The 22,036-nt window shown below is 40.7% G+C and overlaps 2 protein-coding genes and 1 long non-coding RNA gene across 9 annotated transcripts in view; 2 read left to right on the forward strand and 1 right to left on the reverse strand.

Annotated features, from left to right (window-relative positions):
• Acss2 (acyl-CoA synthetase short chain family member 2) overlaps positions 1-20,479 on the reverse strand; it is a 46,087-nt gene extending 25,608 nt beyond the window's left edge. Inside the window, exons 1-2 of one of the 5 annotated variants that reach the window (XM_027421379.2) lie at positions 19,867-20,479; positions 12,592-12,787 (exon numbers count right to left, since the gene is read on the reverse strand). In XM_027421379.2, the coding sequence (XP_027277180.1) occupies positions 12,592-12,680 (89 nt within the window). In that variant the 5' untranslated portion in view covers positions 12,681-12,787; positions 19,867-20,479. Of the gene's footprint in view, positions 1-12,591; positions 12,788-16,994; positions 17,095-17,132; positions 17,379-19,866 lie in introns of those variants that run through there. The other 4 variants (XM_027421380.1, XM_027421376.1, XM_027421377.2 and 1 more) reach the window with 4 other exon arrangements.
• LOC113836371 lies at positions 6,359-12,116 on the forward strand. Its single transcript, XR_003486468.2, has 2 exons — positions 6,359-6,408; positions 11,921-12,116. It is a non-coding gene; the product is annotated as an uncharacterized LOC113836371 (long non-coding RNA).
• Positions 20,480-20,651: 172 nt separating the features above from the next.
• Ggt7 (gamma-glutamyltransferase 7) overlaps positions 20,652-22,036 on the forward strand; it is a 28,498-nt gene continuing 27,113 nt past the window's right edge. For all 3 annotated transcript variants that reach the window (XM_027421382.2, XM_027421381.2, XM_027421384.2), the window contains exon 1: positions 20,652-20,849. In XM_027421382.2, the coding sequence (XP_027277183.1) occupies positions 20,681-20,849 (169 nt within the window). In that variant the 5' untranslated portion in view covers positions 20,652-20,680. The remainder of the gene's footprint in view (positions 20,850-22,036) is intronic.

Here is a 22,036-nt window from a genome sequence, read left to right on the forward strand (position 1 = left end):
AGAATAGGATCATTCAGTTTGTCCAGGAAAACTCTAGTACTTATTTGTACTAGATGATCCTCCAGAGAATGTGGCATTGGTGGTTTTTGTTAGAGTTTTGGTATTTGAGTCAGAATCTTGCTATGTAGCTCAGCTGGCCTCAAACTTCTGGTAATCCTCCAATGAATGCTGGGATTACAGATGTGTGCCACCACACCAATCTTGGACTTCTCATTTGACAAATTTCCCCCATATAATTTATATTCATGAATATTATTAAAATTATGGACCTCGAATTTCTTTTTTATTTTATTTTGGTAGTATTGGTGATCAAACTCAGGACCTTGTACATACATGTTAGGCAAATGCTCTAGAACTGAGTTATATCTCCAAACTTCGGTCTTTTGAAACCAAATCTCACTAACCCAAGATGGCCTCAACCTCTGGAATTATGGGATACAGACATAACATTACATACCTGGCAGAATAAGAATACTTTGATCCAGGTGTGGTGGTGTACACCTTTAATCCCAGTACAGAGGCAGGCCACTCTCTGAGTTTGAGGCCAGTCTGGTCTACAAAGTGAGTTCCAGGACAACCAGGGCTGTTATACAGAGAAACCCTGTCTCAGAAAAACAAAACAGAAACAGAAAACTTTGAAACTATAAAAATGAAGAAATAATATGAAAGAGTTCTATGACCCATAAAGTGTTGCACAAATGGAACTCTGATGTAAGCATACCCTCAGGTAATTTTCTCCTTCCACCAAGGGAGTAGGAAGTGGAAACAACATAATTTGACAAACTAGCAACTAATGTTCCCCTTGGGTACTTCTGCTCTTGCTGTAGCAGAAAGCTGAAAGAAAGGTGGAGGGGGGGCATACCTCCAAAATTGAATCACAAATCACCATGAAGGTTAAAGAAGAATAGAGCTTTTGAGATCTACCATTCTTACTTGCTCTAAGGCACAGAAATAGTAAGTGATGGCCTTGGGGTTCCCTAGCATATTACTTTATTCTAAAGTGGTGCTGTCCAACATAGTAGCCAGTACCCATATGTAACTAGTAAACACTTAAAATGTGAGTGAAAAATAAAGTTTGCTTTCTCTTAATCTTACTTTAAATATAAAATGACATGTGGTTAGTAATCATCACCTTGGACCCTGAAACTTGATATTCTAAATGTCTATTCAAGACATTTTCCTCCTAAATATCATGGCCTTTTTCAAAAATCCAGGGGGAAAGGGTAAGGAAGAAAATCAATGTGTTAAAGCCCAGATAACTGTATGGTTGAAGGAATTCAAACTCACAGAGATTTGCCTACTTCTGCCTCCTTGGTGCACCACCAATGCCCAACCAAGAAATTTTAAAAGACTAAAAATCCAGTTCTTCAATTTCTGTATGTAATCTTTTCCTAACACTGATCTATTAGGAAATCTGGAGAGGATTTTCTTTTCCCACTCTTTCACAATTACCCTTTCTCTTATGTTTTAAAAAATGTCAGTTTCCTATCTTAAACATTATTATGGAGGTAGTTGAACCCTCACATATCCTAGGTATGTGCTTTCAACTGATATAACCCCAGTGCTGAAAGAATTTTCTGGGGTACTCTATTCCTATATAGCAACTATTTGAGAAGCTTATAAAATAGATTCAGAGGTTTTATTTCTGGAGATTCTGGTTAAATAGGCTGGCAGGGCTGGAGAGATGGCCTAGCAGTTAGAGCACTCTCTGCTCTTCCTGAGGACCCAGGTTCTATTCCCAGCATTTACATGGCAGCTCACAACCATCTATAAGTCTAGTTCCAGGGTATCTGAACCCTCTTCTGACCTCCACAGCTACTACACACATGAGGTTCACATAGATACATGCAGGCAAAACACCCATACATATAAAATAAAAAACAAACAGAAAGGCTGGGGTGGGGTCCTAGACTTCTAACAACATTTTCAAGTGCTTACTTTTGCATGCAAAAATACAGGATCCCCTAGTTCTGAATATGGAGTTTCTAGATCTATATTTACTATTTATCCCTAATTCAATATATGGATTTACACAAACTCAGATTATTTTTTCCTCTGTAAAATATAAGATGGGAAAAGAGAGTTGGAAGAGGGGAAAGGCTGGTGTTAGACAGAATATTCTCTAGTCTATCTTACATTTGTTGATTCTCTCTCCTTCCCAGAGGTAGGGGAGCAATTCTCTAAATCAGTTTCAACAAAAATATGTCAGCAAATGTACCTGAGTTTCTACAGTGGATCAGTGTACTCATTCATGAAAGATTCAGAGTATAAAACTTATACAGAAATTGAATACTTGCTTACATGGGGTAGAGGGAAAACTTAGCTGATATAAATATCAAAGAAAAGTAATGCCATACCTGCTCACATGTTGAGTAAATCAATACAGGTGCAGTTTATTCCTCACATGACTATAGTATATAACCACTCTAAAGGTCACCCTTAACCTGATCCGCACAACTACCCTAGCAGTGGGTAGAACAACGATTACTATTCTCATTTGAAAATTACAAGTCCAGAGGAAGAGGCTTGCCAAGGTCACACAGGGGATTAAATGTAAACCTGTAACTAGGGTCAGGTTTTGAATTCCAGACTATTTACTCTACTGCACCAAAGGAACATGGAAAAATCACTCTCCTGAAAACTCTAGAAGCACCGTGGGAAGTACAGGACACTCCCATCTACTTTGAACTTCAAACTGTGGCCAAGACCACAGTTACCATCATCTTTTCGACCACTTGACAATTTCCTGAAAGACCCACAACCTCAATCAAACAAGGAAGATCTCATATGTCAACTTTAATAGTCCTTGGTGGATGGTGAGATGACTCAATGGGAAAGGTTGCTTGCTGCCAAGCCTACCAACCTGAGTTCAATTCTCAGAACCCACATGGTGGAAAATAAAGACATGCCTTTGACAAATTGTCTTTTGGCCTTCACACACACACACACACACACACACACACACACACACACACCAAACAAATAAGTAAACAAATATAAAAGTGAAATAGTCCTTGGCATTGTCAAGAGTCATGGGAACACATGTATAGCCACTTGCTCCTAGAGACATGCCCTCCACAACTCCACATTCTCCCTTGAAATAATTTCCTTTTTTACATTTCTTTGTTTCCTTATTTCACATCGATCCTAACAATTCATTCCTAAAGAAGATTGCAGCTGACAATCATGTGAGCTCCATGAGGACAAAGACCAGATTTCTCTTGTTTATTACCTAAATACTTAACTGTAGTATCTGAAACTTACCTATAAATATCAAAAAATTTAAAACCTGCTGCTAGAGGCTAGTAGAGCATATATATATATATATATATATATATATATATATGTGTGTGTGTGTGTGTGTGTGTGTGTGTGTGTGTGTGTGTGTTCACTAAATCTAGATATCAGATTTAAGATTTTCTAACTTAATATACACTGGTATAAAATAAATAGCAACCAATTTAGCTTAGTATCTAGGTTACATTTTGTTGGCTGTTAAGACTGAGAAGAAAGCCTTTTAAAAGCATGAGAGTCAAGACTAAAGGACTAGTCTAGACTGAAGGAGACTAAAAAGACACAGCAGCCATATATAATATATTAATATTATGTGTTATATGTTAATTTTATTTAGCTCAGCCCTCTTGCAATAAAGGACATTACTGGAACAATTTCTTTATTATTATTATTAATTAAGAAAGCTAAGCCTTAGCTTAAACTTGTTTCTTTTTTTTCTTTAGAAACAATCACTTTACATATCAATACCCCCATTCCCTCTCCCTCCCATCCTCCCATGCCCCTTACCAATCCCCTACAACCCACCCCCCACCACCTACTCCCCAAGGATGGTGAGGCCTTCTGTGGGGGAATCATCAAAATCTGTCGTCATTTGGGGGACAGCCTAGGCCCTCCTCTATGTATCTGGGCTGAAATAGTATCCCTACTGGAACAATTTCAACAAAGCAGCAATGGAGTCCAAGGGTTAGATGGCAAGGGATATATGAATATTGTTTTCCTTGTTTTGAGAGTCATATTAGAGTTATAGAGGGAAAAGTTCTTGTTTATCTTACCCTCAAATTGTTCAGGGAAAGGTTATTTGTATTGTATTTGCAACTTTTCTATAAATTTGATAATTTTCTAATTGTTGTAGTATATTTATTCATTTTAAACTTCAGCTAATCCTTGTGGCAGTTCTTTTGGTTTGGTTTGGTTTGGTTGATGGTACTGGAGACTGAACCTAGGGTCCACGTAAAACCACATTACCACTGAGCTGTAGCCCTAACCTTCTTACTTATTTTTTTTTTGTTTTGAGACTGTATCTCATTAAATCACCCACATTGGACTGAAACTTAATTACACAGCACAAGCAGGCCTTGAACTCTCAATTCTACTGCCTAAGTCTCTTAAGTAGTTAGACTGCTAGTCTGTGCCACCAGACTTGGCTCCTTCATAATCTTTTAAGACAGACAAGATTTGCTATCCCTTTTGAAAGGTGAGAAAACTAAACCTCAGGAAGGATTTCATTATTTGTTTAAAATCCCAAAGCAGCTTAGGCCTCTACCTATAAGTCATCAGGTTGGGATTCTTATCTTTTTAAATGCACTAATGACCAAAAGAATTTTTTTTCAAAATATAAATCTGGCATGTCATATCCATACTTGAACTCTTCAATGACTTGCTAGCACTTGTCACAACTACAACTTTGTGTTTTTGCATGAAACAAAAAGTTCTGGTCTTTTCCCCAGAACTTCTCTCTCAAGTATCTTATCCATCTAGAATAATGGAAATTCTATTTTTCCAGTTGATAAAAAAGGTAGGGAAAAACTTGTATCTTTTTTTGTTTATTTTTATTGAAACATAGTTGCTCTATGTAGCCTAGCCTCATACTCCTGTTTAAGCCTACTGAGTGCTGGTATTATACATATGACACCATGCTTGGCTCCTTGGAGATACTCTTTTTTAATGTTTATTCAATGTGTATGTGTATGCATGCCACGGTATATTGTGCAAGTCAGAAGACAAGTTATAGGTTCTGGGGGTCAAACTCAGGTTATCAGACTTAGTAGCAAGCACCACTACCAGTCATATTGCTGGCCCTCCTTGGAGATACTTTTTTAGATCATATAACAAGCCCATCTGCAAAGTCTATTGAGTTTGCCTTCATAATATATAAAATCTGACCATTTCTCTGACTTCTACCATTATCACTATTGTCAACTCTTTCCTGAACTACAAAAGTGCCTCTCTGATGATCCCCTATGTATTGCCCTAAGCTTGTTCTCAAGTTATGATGTATATATTCAGTGGAAAATTATTTAATGAGTGAGCATATCTCAGTTAAGGAAAAGATATTACTTTATTAAGCTTTCACTTTAATATCTTTAGCTTTATAAACAGTAGTTGACATTTCCCAAAACAGCCTTATACCCTCTTAATAAACTACTGACTAGACAAATGGCCAAATATCAAAAAAGCAAAGGCTGTGAAAGTAGAAGCATAATTACTTTAAGACCCTGGCCAAGTCATTTGTACTGTCTGAGCCACAAATTCCTTATCTGTCAAATGTTATGAACCATACCCATGTTAAATATATGGGAAAAAATACATAAGTGCAGCAAATGGGAGATATAGTTTATTATTATAAAAAGTAAACAGATTTATAGCTAGGAGTGGTGGCACATACCTGCACTCTTGGCACTTAGGTGGATGATACAGGAGGATTTCCTGTCAGACTACACAACAAAGACCCTATTTATAAGGAAAAGATACCAGAAAGAAATCAATCTATCAGTCAACCTTAGGTAGTATAGACAGCTGTGAGAAGCTGAGTGGTTAAAGCACAGCTGCCTGTGTAGCTGATGTCATCATAGACACGAAAAGTCACAGCATGGAAACAGTGTGATGTGTGAGGAAGACCATAACTGGAATATGAGAGATCTTAGACAACCAGGATGTCTGGAGTTGACTAGCTAATGACAAAAGGGTTATTTAGGGAACTATATCATGTGAGGAACCAGAGAATGAGGACTCAGTATAACCTCCTCCATAAAACAACAAGAACCCTTCAATAGATCAAAGGTTTCACATGAACTCAGCAAGTTCCCACGCACATATATCAGCCTCCACAGGAACATGGGAAAGAAACAATGTAATGTGGCTTTGGGCTCCTAGCTGTGCTCCTACAAAAATTATCCCAGTGACTTCTCACAACAACCTGTGATAGAAACTGTTATTTCCATTCCACAAATGGGAAAACTAAGACTTAAAGAGGCAAGATACATTGATGTCTCTGCTGATGGGCCTCCAGTAGCCAAATATTGGAAACACCTTACAGTGTAACTCTGTGGTTTTAATTTATTTACAGGATTATTTCTAGGTTTGTCAGAAGGAACTACAAGGCAGGTAACAAAGGTATGAAAGATCTAATAATTTCTTTTTACCTTCCATATAGTATATCCTACAGAGCTCTATGTTTCTTGAGTATGATAACTTAAAGAATAAATCTGATTTGAACTCATTAATGTTAAGGGACAGTGTTAGAATTTGAGAAGTAAGGAAAATCTATGGACTCTAAAAGTGATCCTAAAGTAAAATGTTCAAAGAAATTAGAATTCAAAAACCCTAGATGTAAAATTTTGAAGTTGTAATGAGTATGTTTGTAATTCAAGTGTAAGTAAAAGAAATCCAAATAAAAACTAGGATGGCTAGATTAAGCATTAGCTCTTTTTAAAAGGGCCATCTTGTGCCAGCAAGATGGCTCTTTAGATAAGAACACTTGCCACCAAGCCTGACAACTTGAGTTTGATCTCCAGAACCTACATGGTAGGAGAGAACAGATGGCTAATGGGAGTGGAATGGAAGGAAACTATTATAGATAAGTATGAATGGAATAGAAGTAGAGGAAGAATGAGGAAAGAACCAAGAATTCTCTTGTTTAATCTAAAATTTTTCAAAGGCACATACTCATTTTAAAAAGGGTTAAATGTGTTCTCCAAAATAAGACTTTGCCTGTAACCTCTCTGTCACTATTGCTGTCTCAGTACAGTAGGTAGGAATGTTAATGATTTACATCATCAATATAATATTTTATGCCACACATATGCTGTGGCATGCATACATGTACACATACACACTGAATAAATGAGTACATGTAAAAATACATTAAAATAATATCTCCAAGAAGCCAAGCATGGTGTCATATGTATAATTATATTACAATAATATAATAATTGGTCACAAAATTCAGGTCCTCAAATAGCTAGGCTTGCCTCAAACTCATAGGGTAGCTGAGGCTGGCCTTGAACTTTTGATGCTCTTTCTTCTGCCTCTCAAATGTGAGGGTGTGTGCCACTTTGCCCAACTCCAGATTAATCTTCTTAAATCTAGCTATGGCAATATCATTCTTCTTTATAAGAATCTTTTGGCATATCTCAAGAATAGTGATCTCCCATTCCTGGACTTTATCTGCATCAAAGAAGTGTTGAGGTCAGCAGACTGCAAGATCATTTAGAACCTTCCATGATGGCAAATGCCATGGACTCTTGATTCAAAATAGGTCTGGATTTTGAGCACTTTAACCACCTTCACAACTTGCCACTATTATCTAAATCATCATGGCTCACATGTATTTCTACCTTGTAATTGGTCCCACAGCTTCTACTTTTTATTTTCATTTAAAATACAGGTCCTAAGTATAATGCAAGTTATTGTCATGTCATTGCTCAAGACTGTCTCGTGCATTCCCTTTTCACCATGCACAAAAAGTAACAATCTACATTGGTTTCCATGGATCTAAATGATCTAGCAGCCTGCCAAACCCCGTATTGTCCCTGATCCCGTCTTAAAGGGCTCGAGCTATACTAATTTACCCATCTTCAAGCACACAAAGCATCAGCACACACTTGCTCTTCCATCTATCTGGAACATCTCTCTTCCCTGCCCCAATTATCTGCATGGCATACTGCATTATTTCTTTCAAATCTCTGCCCAAATGATGTTACCCTAGCAAAGGATCTTCCCACATCACTCCCACTCTGCACTGTCACTCCTTTTCCTGGTGATCTGCATTTTTATATAACATTTATCACTGTCTGTTATATTTGTTTATGTGTCTGCATGTTTGTGTGTGTGTTCTGAGTATTGGACTCAAGGCCTTGTAAGGAAAGCCCTTTACTAACTGAGCTATCTCCTCAACCCCTATCTGTTTCATTTTGTTTGTTTATTGTCCATCTCTTTATACTGAATAAAAAAAAGAATTTTGTGTTTTGTTCAGAACAGTGCCTGGTATACAATAAGTTCTCAAAAAGTATTTGCTGAATAAATAAATTGTTCCTTGCATAAAACTTTTGTTCTAAAAAGATATGATGGGTTTTGTTTTGTTTCTTATCAAAATAATTTTTAGTTTTTGCTATTTTTAAAAATTAAAGTATAATTATGTCATTCCTTCCTCCAACACCTCCCATATTCCCTCTTCACTCCCTCTCAAATTCATGGTCTCTTTTTAAAAATGATTATTATTTTATGTGTGTGAACAAATACATAAATACAATCTGCTAAGTCTGTTTTATGTTGCTTGTATGTATATGGTTTCAGTGCTGACCACTTGGTGAGACTTGATGTTTTTACTATCCAAAATTATAGTAATAGTGATTAATATCTATTAAGCCCTTTTACCATGCCAGGATATTGGACACATGAGTTTGTGATCCTATTTAATTTTATTTAGTTGACAACTGCATAATATAAAAGCTATGGTTTTGTTTTTTGTTTTTTGTTTTTTGGTTTTTTTTGTTGTTTTTTTTTTTTTTTTTTTTTTGGTTTTTCGAGACAGGGTTTCTCTGTGTAGCTTTGGAGCCTATCCTGGCACTTGCTCTGTAGACCAGGCTGGCCTCAAACTCACAGAGATCCGCCTGCCTCTGCCTCCAGAGTGCTGGGATTAAAGGCGTGTGCCACCAACACCCAGCTATATAAAAGCTATTTTTATGTATATTTTATTTTTTGCTCTGGGTTTTGGGGGATAGGGTCTCATGCAGCCCAGGCTGAATTCAAGCTCTCTATGTAGCCATGTATGGCCTTGAGCTCCTGATCTTTCTGCCTCTACCTGCTGTTGTTTGATTTTTTTTGTTTGCTTTTTGGTGACAGCAATTTTAAATACCTATCTGGTCTCCCAAAATAGAATGTAAACCCCATAATACTGGACTTAACAAACTTTATCTGGTTTTTAAATTTCAATTTGAAAAAACAAATTAATTTGACTAACATGGTCAATTTCTATTTTTTATCTGCCAAGCCTAGCGTTAGACTCCTTGAACAAGGCAGTGTCATATTAAAGAAAAGAATAGTTGACTAGGAGTAAAGCTCTCTGGTGATTAGTCTCCATTTTATCTTCAAACAGGGAAATAGCCCTGATACAAATCACTTTCCCTCTCTAGCTAATCTTAGATTTGCTAATCTATAAAGAAAGTTGACCTATGTGGACTCTAACAGTCACATAGAGTTCTAAAAATAATATAATTCTATAAACATTTATTATGTTCCAAGCCAAAGTAAAAGGCCAAATTCTTCCTTGTGGTGGTTTTGTTTCAGCTAACCAGAGAATGCTCTTAAGAGTGCTATTTTCCTTGTGGATTACTTCAGTGCATATATATATATATATACATACATATATATATATATATATATATATATATATATATATATATATGTCCCAAGACAAGAAATGAACTGTAAATGTAGTATGCTAGTAATATTGCATTCATCTAAATGACACTATTTAAGCTGAGAAGAAAGCAATAAGAAAAGAAAGCTTGCCAGATATGATGACTCATGCCTGTAATCTCAGTACCTGGGCTGAGGCAGGAGGATTGCCATGAATTTGAGACCAAACTGGGTTACATAGTGAGTTCCACAATAGCCTGGGCTATATAGTAAAGACTCTCTTGCTAAAAAAATTATATATAGCACAAATCCTAACACTACCAGAAAAATATCACTAAAATCTTTATTTTTAGAGCATCAATAAAAAAACATAAAGGTGGACCCTAACAGAGAAGACTTGTGGGGAGAGAAAGAAGGTCTTAGAATACATGTAAGAAAGTCTAGGAAATTCAGAGTATATGATAAAGGCAAATAGTACAAGAAAAAGATAGTAGGTAATTGATGATTCCAGAGAAAACAAAAAAATTGTACATGAAAGGAGATGCAAAGGCTGGGATATAGCTTCATTGGTAGAATGCTTTCCTGCCATGCACAAGTCCCCAGAATAAACTGGGCATGGTAGTATAGATCTATAATCCCAGTACTCAGTAGACGGAGGTAGAGGCAAAGGATCAGAATTCCATGGTCATTCTCAGCAACTATGTTATTGAGGCTAGCCTGAGATATGTGCAACCATAGCTCTAAAACAAAACAAAACAAAACAAAAAAAGGAAAAGGAATAGCCATTTTAACACACTTACTACACTCGCTTATAAAGAATGTGATTTAAAGTTAATTTAAAAATAATGTTTAGTGAAAGGAGAAGTTAGAGGTGTTTCAGATTTAAATTCTCATCTATGATAACAGGAAGCCAATCTCTTCTTTAAAGACAATTAAAAGGGAGCTGGGAGTGTGGCACAGTGATAAAACAGTTGCTTAGCATGTGTGAAAGTCCTAGGTTTAATCCCCAGTACCACAAAAAGCAGCAGCAGCAGCAGCAATAGAGGAAGAGGAGTAAGAAAAGAAAAAGAAAGAAGAGAAAGCAATTTGAGTATATTTACAAATATGGGTTCAACAAAGAAAGCAGCTATATGTCTAGTATATTTGTATTTTATTTTATTATAGCAAATGCAGTCCATTCATAGTTTACTTTACTATAAACATAAAAAGAATGGAAAATTAATTGTCCATTTGATACTTTTTCCTATTTCTCTACCCCTGTATTTATAACACCTAATACAAGGCTGAATATCCAATATCTTTTTACAATTTTTTATTATTGTGTATGTGTCTCTTTCCGGTGTGTGTGTGTGTGTGTGTGTGTGTGTGTGTGTGTGTGTGTGTGTATGTGTGTGTTCAGGTGCCTGTGGAATCCAGAAGAGGGCATCAGAATCCCTGAAGCTGAAATTATAGGCGGTTTAAGCTGCCCAATGTGAGTTCTGGGAACTGAACTTGGGTCTTCTGCAAGAGCAGTATGCTTTCTTAACCCTGAGCCATCTCTCCCTGGTACTCAGTATCTTTAAAAATTATTATTGAACAGGTGATCATGTAAAAGCCAAGTAATAAGGTCTTACCACAGAATTTAGCATTGGAATTAACCTGGTAGATTACTTAAAGCAGTACTTCCCAAATTGGAGTTCCACTAAACACTGTTTCTTAGAGTCTTAACATACATTGGGGATCCAACCCAGACAGGTCTGAGGGGGTAGGCATGTGAGGGTAGATCTGGGATGAATTAGGAGGAGGAGGAGTTGGAATTTAATAAGATCAAATACATTTTAAGAAATGCTCAAAGAATTAATAAAACATATATATTTCAAAAGAAAGCTTGCCAGGTTGCTAGGTGGTAGTGGCACACACCTTTGATTCCTCATTCAGGAAACAGAAGCAAGCAGATCTCTGAGTTTGAAGCCAGAGTGGTCTACATAGTGAGTTCCAGGACATCCAGAGTACACAGAGAAACTCTTTCAAAAAACCAAAATGAAAAAGAAAAGAAAGGAAGGAAGGAAGGAAGGAAGGAAGGAAGGAAGGAAAGGAAGGAAAAGAAAAGAAGGAAGGGAGGAAGAAAGAAATATTTCAAGGCATAGTGGCTTTTGTAGTTACTGTGAGCATCAAATAAGATATTTCTTAGGCTCCTAAACATAGTTCTCAACCTTTTTAACTCAATAAAATTAATGATAACAATGATAGAGCTGGTGAAAAACCTAAACTCATTTTTTTGTTCCAGAGCAAGAATGAAAAACAAACAAACAACCTAGTCCTGTTCTCTGCTATATACCCATTATTTTCATCTCCACCCATAAATCAAGAAGAGGAGGATCACTTGATTTATATTGACTTTGTTACCAGAAGTTATGTAATCTGAAGAATTAATTTAACTTCCTTGATGTATTTTTGCTTAATAAAATATCAAATCAACAATACTTTGCTTACTCATCTTGGTTGGTGCAAGGATCAAGTAAATTTATGGAATGTAAAGTACTTTGTTACAGTCTAATGTGAATGGCATACAACTGTAATTCCACCTGTTAGGAGGCTGAGGCAGGAGGGTTGTAACAAGTTCAAAACCAGTTTTCATTACATAGCAAATACCAGATCAACCAGGATTTCACAGTAAGACTCTGTCTCAAAAAATCTGGATGTAGGAATTGTGGGGGTAGCAAGATAGATCTGCAGGTAAAAGGCATTTGTCCCCAAGCCTGATGATCTGAGTTCAGTCTCTAGGACCCACAGAACTGACTCCTGAAGTTGTCCTCTGACCTTCACACTCACCCACACACAATTAATTAATTGATTAATTAATTTCAATATTTTTCAATGTAAAAATAAAGCACATTGTGAATTATGAAACATATAAATACGAGATTTTTATCTGTCACAGACTATAAATATTTTTACCAGTAAAAAGCAACTTTATCGCCAAGTTTTTTCTCATGGACATTTCGATCCAGCACATTGTAGCAGATGTTTGTAGTTGCTCCTTTCATCCATTCAGTGAATATTTTCCCTTTAGTCACATCAAAGTTGTACTGGAGGAATGGGCCAGGGCATGGGGTTTTCCAATAAAATTCCTTGGCAATGTTTCCCCAAAACTCTGCAACAAAAAGAGATGGCCAGATATCACTAAGTATCTCAAACATCAGGTGGATTACTAGTATATGTATGGGACCAAGTTACAATCACCCTGTCCCAGGACTCAATATTTGTCTAGTCTAATCACCGGTTATTCTTCTGCCTACAGTCTGTTCCTGAATCTTAATTCAGATTGTTCCTTCTGTACACAAAGCTGTCTATCTGAGTGTAGTGGCACACATTTATAATGATCCAGGCACTTGGGAGGTGGAAGCAGAATTATCAGGAGTTCAAGACCAGCCTTTACAAAGGGAGTTCAAAGCCAGCCTTCAATATTAAGACCTTGTCTCTAGTACACACACACACACACACACACACAGAGAGAGAGAGAGAGAGAGAGAGAGAGAGACAGAGACAGAGAGAGACAGAGAGAGAGAGAGAGAGAGAGAGAGAGAGAGAGAGAGAGAAGCACATATGCACGCACACTCAAAAGTATCACACAATACCTAGCACAATGACCAGTAACCAGTAGGGAATCAGTAAATAAATTCTTTACCCATATAGTCTTCCACAATCATCTCCTAGTTTGTTCATTCTCTCTTAGCAATTATTTATTGAGTATTTTCTTTACAACTACTTGCACAAGTTCTCATGTGTGTCAGGTGTTACTTAAAGCTATTTATATGTATTATTTAATTTAGCCTTTAGTACATTCCTAAAAGGTATGCATTATTTTGTTTATCATATAGATTTGAAAATCAAGGCTTGGAGACATTAAATAATTTGCCTAAGATTTCATAGATTACTAAGTCAAGATTTGAATTTCCTTAAGAAGACATGTTTGTTGATTTTCAAAAGATAGGAATATATTTTACTCTCAAACCAAAAGAAAGTGACTACTATGATAGGAAAGAAAACCAAGGGTTTACATTTACAGAAACTATTTGAGACTGAAAATAAAGAAACCATCAGCAGGAACTAATTCATAATTTGGCATATTGGGACAAAACAATATAATTGATATACTACCTTTCAATTTATAAAGAAAACAAAAATGCAATCAACCCAAGGTGCTACTGTATGCCTATAAAACTAGCGAAAAAATTTTAATTTAATTCTATGCTTTCACTACATGAGATCTATCTAGAGAATCAGATACTTTTATACAATAACAGCACTGTAAGAAATATCTGGCAAGAGTTATAAAATTTTTAGAACCTTTATTTGCTAACTCAATTTTGGAAATATATTCCAAGAAAATAATCCAAAAGAAGGGAAGAAAGCATTACTAAAAAAGTTTTTATAGAAATACTACAAAAGTGAAACTAGGGAAGGAAGGGTACATCAATGTGGGCCTGTAATCCTAGCACTCGGAAGGCAGAGGTAGAAAATCAGGAGTTCAAGGCCAGCCTCAGCTAACAGGAAATTTGAGGCCAGTCTGGACTACTTGAAACCCTGACTATTAAAAAAATCATAAATCATAAGACCAGGGCTGGAGAAATAGCTCAATTCATAAAGTGCTTGCCTCACAAGCACAGGATCTGACATAGTGTCATCATTTGTCATTCTAGTGCTTTAAGGGCAGAGACAGCTGGATTTCTGGGACTTGCTGTGACTCCCAAGGCTTTCCTCTAGTACACACACACACACACACACACACACACAAACTCAAAAGCCCAACAATTAAAAACTGGTAATAACTAGTAATATAAAAAAATACTGAATGGCCATTTTTTTCAAAAATCAAATGGAAACTGATATTTAGTAAATATACAAAGCTGTAAAGATGAAAGATGGGACTAATTAGGACTGAACTAACTTAATATAATCTTTATGGCATAAGCTTATGAAATATATACATACATATATTCCTAATGTTATAAGTGAGAAAACTGAGGCTCAGGTGGGGTTTAGGTTTGGTTGGGCAAAACCAAACAAGGAAAGGGACTTTTAGGTATCCAGGATATGAAGTAGATCTATCTAGAATGAAGAATATAATAGAGAATAGTAGAGAGAAGATTGAAGAGGTGAAGCTAGGTTACCCAAAGGCTCCTGAAGAAAAGCAGAATCTTAATTTAGGGGGAACATTTTTAAAAGGTAGGCATTTAGCACCTGCATATAACTGCAGCACTCAGAAGGCAGAAGCTGGAGGATCACAAGTTTGAGGCAAGCCTTGTCCATATCCACATGGTGAGTTGCAGGCCAGCCAAGAATATATAACAAGAGCCTGTCACAGAGGAGGGGGGGCGGAGAAAACAGAAAGATTTTTTTTTTAACAAAGGCATATGAAAGCATATTCCAAGAATATCAGCCTAATGGTGTTTAGATAAGTCTGCTGGAGCAACTGCAGGTGTTAAGACTAGGGAGGAGGGGACAAATTAGGAAACTGCTTCCTGTTGTTCTGACTTTAAGTGTCTGTGGAAATGAAAGGAAGGGTCAGTCTGAGAGATATTTTAAAGTAGTATTTGACAGAATTTGGTGAAAAGCAAACTGCAGAGTTAGAGAAGAATAGCATAATATTCAGAGTACAAGTTCTCTAGTCAAGATCATGTTGTTTTAAAGCCCAACTCCGTCAATGATTTGCTTTATGACCTTGTTTAAGTGAGTTAGTCTCTAAGCTCCTGTTTCTTCCTCTATAAAATGTGGGTGGTACTCAGATCAAATCAAACTGAAATACTGCTTAGTAAACAATAAGTATCTATAAATTTGTAAGGTGTAGGAAAGATATCTGAGAAGACAATGATGGAAGAGGTTTATAGTTGGGGTAGTGCCATTGACACGAGCAGAAAATAGAAAATTGGGGCAAAAGAGAAAGAAAGAAAAAAATAATTATGGAAGAAAGCAAGTTTGGGAGAGAAAACTGGGAAACCTCACTCACAGTCTTGTTTTGTTCAGGGTATGTGAAATACAAATGGTCTATAGTCCTATGAAATTTGGGGACCAAATATAAGTGAAATACAAGGTAGGAGGCCAGATACATAGAATATGAATTGCTATGGTACAAACTTACCCCAGATGTAACTCCTGATGGGAGAAAATACAGAAAGAGAAGGAAAAGACACCCGAGGAATCAAACTTGGACACTACTTGTAGCAAGGAACAACTTCACACTTGATTCAGTACTATTTTTCGTTGCTTGGGATCTGCTTGGGATTTGTTGTTGCTAAACAAATCGTTACTTATTTAATGACTGCTTGGGCATCAAACCTTTGATAATGGATCCTTTATTACCCACTTTAGTCTTCATAATCTATGAAGCTAGTACTATTATTCCTATCTTGGAGATGAGTACATTTTAGGTAGGTTTTTAAATCTGCCTAAGACTATAAAAAAAGGTTTTTATGCATTTTTCTGAGTGTGGTTCGTGGCTTGTGTATCCTACCACTAAATATGCTGCCTCCCAACCGGGATATGGTAGTGGGGTTTTATGGTTGTTTCTTTTTTTGGCAGGGTCTTGCCATGTAGCACTGGTTGTTCTGGAACTACCCATGCACACAAGGCCGGCCTTGAATTTACAAAGACCTGCCTCTTCCTCCCCAGTGATTGCAATTAAAGGTGTGTGCCACCAGGCCTGGCAAGGACATGGTTTTGCCCCCTAAACTGCCCGGGCACGTTTTTAAAGGCATAGAATTATCTCTTAGAATCTGAGTCACTGCAACTTAGGGCCAAATTTAAAAAAAAAAAACAAAAAACTTGACATATTAACAACTTGTTCAATCGTATATTGGGATTGCTACTATATTAAATAGATGCAGGACCCCAAGATGGGAACCAGGCTTGGAACTGCCGCTGAGCAAAGCGAGGGAGGCAATTGTTGAATTGGAGGCAAAGAAGGTTCTGTCTCTTCTGGGTTCTCCTTTCCTCAAGTCTCGCACACTTGCTCCTTGGAGCTTTTCTTTTACCTCAGAGACTCTCTCTCTCTCTCTCTCTCTCTCTCTCTCTCTCTCTCTCTCTCTCTCTCTCTCTCTCTCTCTCTCTCTCTCTCTCTCTCTCTCTCTCTCTCTCTCTCTCTCTCCCTCTCTCCCTCTCTCTCTCATATGCGACTTAGTCTTCGCGGAAATCCCTTTTCCAGTCTCCCCAAGGGTTCTTCGCACACCGAACCCCGCTTCTGTTCACTGAACCCCGCTTTTCCTCACAGAACCCGCATCTCCTTGTGAAAGCACACATCTCACAAAACTACCAAATCGCCAGAGAGTCCCCCAACTTCTAGGAACCTTCACTTCACAGACCCCTCCTTCTTCTCATGGAACGTCGTCTCTTTCGAATCCCTTTTCCATCTCCTCCCTAAGGGAGCGCGGTGAATGCCCCTCGGAGTCCCGCTCTTCTGCTCTCTGGCGCCCCCAAGAGTCTCCCGGGCCCAGCCTCACCCCCTGGCTCCTCCACAGAATGCCGGTGCAGCTCGCGGTAGCGCTGCAGCGAGGAGACGTGTGCCGAGCGTCTGACCTCCGGCGGCGGGGACCAACCCCGCACCCGGCCCTCGGAGCCGGTCTCCTCCCGAGCCCGGCTCCCGCTGTCGCTTTTGCGCTGCTCCTCGGGAAGCCCCATCCCGTCAAGTTCTGAGCACCGTGCGGCTCTTGCGGTTGCTGCGGGTGCCGGGGCGTGGAAAACAGGTCGGCCCTAGAGGCGGGGCCTCGGGCGAGGGCGGAGCCTGAGGCTGGAGGCCGTGCTTTAAACACCCAATAGTGGGTAGGGCCGTGGGCGAGGGGGCGGGGTCATCAGAAACCGCTGAGGCGAAGTCGGGGTAGGGGCGGAGCTGACTTGCCGGAAGGGGTGTAGCCGTAGAGTGAAAGTCGAAGGAATGGTCTAAGAATGACAGGAGAGGGGTGGAGCTTTGGAATGACAGAGCAGGGGCGGGGCCAGAAGTGACAGGCGAGGAGGCGGGTCGTGGAGTGATGGGGTGTAGCCGGGTTGGAAGTGACAGGAGAGGAGGCAGGGCTGTGGAGTGACCAAGTTAGGGTCTTGGAGTGACAGATGGGGGTTGGGTGATGGCGCCGCGCAGCTCGAGACTGAAATGGCTGACTAATGAGAAGCGTTGGGTCATCCGCTGTGCACACACCGTGGTCTGATTGCACAATCCTGTCACTCCACCGAGTTGGATAGCCAGGTGGAGTACAGTTCCTTCTGGTGACACTCCTCTAAGTCTCCCGCCAAGCAACACCCCTCTTCCAGTCTCATGAAAAAATTCCTCCGCGACCTTGAGGGCACAGCTCCCGGGTATGATATGATCCTTCCTGCCAACTCGCGGCCTTCTGATTCCCACCTCTAAGGGCATGTTGCCATTTTCTTTGCCTGCATTAATCTCCACCCTGATCCAAAGTACAAGACTCTAAGCGAAGACCGCGAGGATCCTCCAGACCTTTGCCAAAAAGCACAAGTTCTCTTTGCACAAAAGGTAAATTCAGGAAAGGAACTGTGCATGGTGGTGCACGCCTGAGGCAGAGGCAGGAGGGATCTCTGAATTCGAGGCCAGCCTGGTCTACAGAGTGAGTTCCAGGACAGCCTGGGCTACACAGAGAAACCCTATCTAAAAAACCACAAAAAAAGAGAGAGGGAGGAAGGAAAGAAGGAAGGACGGAAGGAAGAAGGAAGGAAGAAAGGGGGAAGGGAGAAAATGAAATTTCACAAAGCTAAGGAGCAAACAGAAGCTAGATCTTGTAAAGTACCAAGGTCTGTGCAAAACAAAATAATAAAAATATAAAGAGCAATCATTTGCACTCTTTAATTCACCTATGTATACTCCATCTGCCACAAATGGAGTTTACCTCACCCTGCCCCCCCATCCTCTTAACCCAGAGGGAAGCCTAGTAGGACACCCTCTATCTCCTGCCCACAGTTATCACCAAGAAGGAGCCGGATCACCTAACAATTCACAGACTGGCCATAGAAAAAGGATCTTTAAATATCTAACTACAAGAGTGAGTCTGAGGTCTGAAGCAGGCAGCTCTCTTGCCTTTTGATCCCTACTTGGGGCTTATGGACCCATCTACCCACCAGCTGCCCCGATCTTTGTCCAACTGACCATAAGCTTAGCACACCGTAAGCTGAAAAAAGAATTTCCTCATGTTCAGATATATGACCCAGAGCCTAACTGATCCTGAGGTGAGGATCTTGGAGCCCACTAAGCACATACAGACCTTGTAGAATAAACATAGATCTCAGAGAGGGAGCAGATACTTCGTCAAGGAGACATACACTCCGCTGAGTAGATACACACTCTCTGAAGTTGCATGAACTGTATTAGGAGGTACAGAATTTTCTGGAGGTCTCAGATCCTATGGAAGAGCTCTGCCTCTGCTTATAGGACAGGATGGCATTAACTGACTAGGAAATAGATTTCCCTCTATGAGATGCAGACTTTACTAACCCCGATGAGAGGACTCAACTCCCACGGAGGAGCATTCGCATACACTGGAGGAGTGGACAACACTCAGGTGACACAGATCTCATTTAGTGGGAACAAAACTCACTGGTAGGGGTATGAGGTCACGGAAACTATGGTCCCTACAGACCTCACTAATAAGATGAAAACCTCTCCGTGGGGAAGAAGGCACATGCAATTTTGCCAGTAGGTATGAAAACCGTCATCATCCCTTACTCCCACCTTCACTGCACAGCTCTGACCCGCCTTCCTTCCTAAGCCTTTCTCCCGCAAATGTTCGCTATCTACTGCTGCCTCCTGCTGTATACGTGTGGCACTGCAGCTCCTTGTGTCCAGAGTAAATGCTAAAACAGTTCAAGTCACATTGAGCCTGGAGCCAGGGATTGGGAAAGCGAGAGACAGTGTGTATCCACGGCTTCACCAGCCCTGTATCTCTGCCTGTGGGCTGAACTACAGGAGTTTGGGCTTAAAACCTTCATTCTTGGAGCTAGGGTAGCAATTCCAGAGATGGGCTTGGCAGGCACCTAGCGTGCAGGGATGCGTTCTCATTCTTACATTTCCTTTCTTCGCCCCCGCCCCCCTCCTCAGGATGCTGGAGGTCAAACCTTCACACAGGCAAGCGTTCTATCAAAGCGCTACTTCTTAAGCCCCTGTTCTTACACGTTTATCCTTCCCATCCCACCCTGCTCCTGTTTCTATCACAGCGTCATGACTTCTTTTACCTTAGTTCCAGAGCCACATCAAGAATTCTGAAAAATGCAGACGAATATTAAGGTTCCAAAGATCGTGTTCTGGCCTACTGAATTAGTTCCCTGGAGTGGAATCTGAGGGTTTGCTTCTGAGGATCCTAAAGTTGGGGTGGGCTTCAGTAAGGGGTACTCTCCCTTGCTGACACATCAGGGCGATTCCAGAAGGATCTGGGGTTTAAAAGAGAAGTTTTAGGGTGCAGAAAAGGATGTGAGATTGAAGGGAGGCTCAAGAGAGGTCTGCAGATGAAAAAAACAGTCTGGATGAAGTAGGGTTGGAGACTTAAAGGAATCTGGGGTGAAGTGAAGTCAGAGTTGTAAGTCTGGGGTAAGTAGTCTCAGATGGGTCCGAGGGGTAGTCTGAGATCGGAGGAGGAGAATCTTGGTGCCCACAGAGAGATTTGGGCCCGAGAAGAGAGTGGCTCAGGAAAAAAAAAAAAGGTCTGGAGTCAAAGTGGAGTTTGTGATCAGAAGTCAGTCTCTGGTCCTAGGAGTGTATGGGATCTGAGCAGGATTCAGACTGGAAGGAGCAAGGACCAGGGATGAGCCCAGAGTAGCGTCCTCTTGCTGGCAACCTTCCGCTGCCCTCCGGGCTTCCATTCTCCTGCACCAGTGTGCAGGCTGCTAACAGTAGACTTTAAACAGGCGGGGGCGAGTCAGACCAGGACACTGCTGAGGGTGGGGGCGCCCCCTCCCGGCTGTCCAGGAGCTCAGACCCCGCCCTCCGCCCTCGCACCCCCCTCCACTGCCACTTCCGGCAGGCGCTGCGCTGCTGGGGGTTAGGGCGAGGATGGCGGCAGAGAACGAGGCTAGCCAGGAGAGTGCCCTAGGCGCCTACTCGCCAGTGGACTACATGAGCATCACCAGCTTCCCGCGGCTGCCCGAGGACGAGCCAGCGCCTGCGGCCCCGCTGAGGGGCCGCAAGGACGAGGACGCCTTCCTGGGAGACCCGGATACCGGTGAGGCCCTCTGTCCCCATCCCTCCCCCGCCTTGGGGGGTCCTGGTCCTCCTTCATCTGTTCTGGGCATCATACACTTACAGTCTCCCATCTCCTTCATTCATCCTTTCATCTTGGACCTCTTCCCTTCTCCCTCAGCTCTGATAACTGTGTGGTGGGGGAAAGGGTATTTTTGCCTTAGAGGCGTAGGATGCGACACGGGAAAGGATGCAATGACTGCAGTAGGAGGGATTATGATTCGGAAGAACCTATTGAGAAGGAAGGAATGCTGGAAGGGAGAGCCTTAAGAACGGCTGTGATCACCTAGGAAAGGCTTCTCTTTAGTTACAGAGGATAGGATAGAAGAAACCAAGTCAGAGGCTGCAGCAGGAGGGATATAGTCTAGATCTTAAGGAGAACTTCATCACAGTCAGGGATTATGGGAAGCAGAGAGTCCGGAGAAGAGCTGAGAATCTATCTCTTCATGTCCAGAGATGAGTAAAGAAAATATGATTCCCTTCTATCTGAGAATTCCGGGTATTGGGAGACAAGGGGATGGTCTGCATGACCTCTCAAAGTCCTTGGGGACTCAGTGCCTTTGATGTTCTGTGGGTTACTCTACCCTTTCCAGAGATGTGGGTCTGGCACGGATGTTTGCCGGGTTGGTAGGAGCTTCTGGTCAGTGGCAAGATTTGTTCCCCAGGAAGCAGTCTCCGCATTTTACTGTGTTCTCAACCTCTGCAGAAACTGAAGGAGATGGGGGTGTGGGGGGGGAGGAAGCAGGACTTGGGAGAGAGCTGGGGGCCAAGTCTTAACATCCCTTCCCTAGCGCTATTTCTCCTATCCATGTGGCCCAGCGCTATACTCTCCTCCGTTTTTTATCCTGCATCCCTCTGACCTCTTTGCCTCAACGTCACTTCCTGGCATTAGAGCATCTTTCTGCCTCCCTCTCTGTCTTCCTCCGGTGCCTGCACTTGAGCGATATCCCTTTCTGTACTGAAGGAAGCTGCTTCTCTGGCCCAGCTCTTTCCAGTCTGACTCTTCCATTGTTACTCCTGGCTGGGCAACTGGCAGTTCTCTCTAACTTTTTGGTCATATGGTTCTGACTAGCAGGTCCTACCAACCTGACTGGATCACTCTTTACCTATGATGGGGTATGGAGACTTTGAATCCTCAAATGTCACAGCTGCTCATCAAAACTAATTTTC

This window comes from Cricetulus griseus, chromosome 6, assembly GCF_003668045.3.
Source record: "Cricetulus griseus strain 17A/GY chromosome 6, alternate assembly CriGri-PICRH-1.0, whole genome shotgun sequence".
Classification (NCBI taxonomy): Eukaryota; Metazoa; Chordata; class Mammalia; order Rodentia; family Cricetidae; genus Cricetulus; species Cricetulus griseus.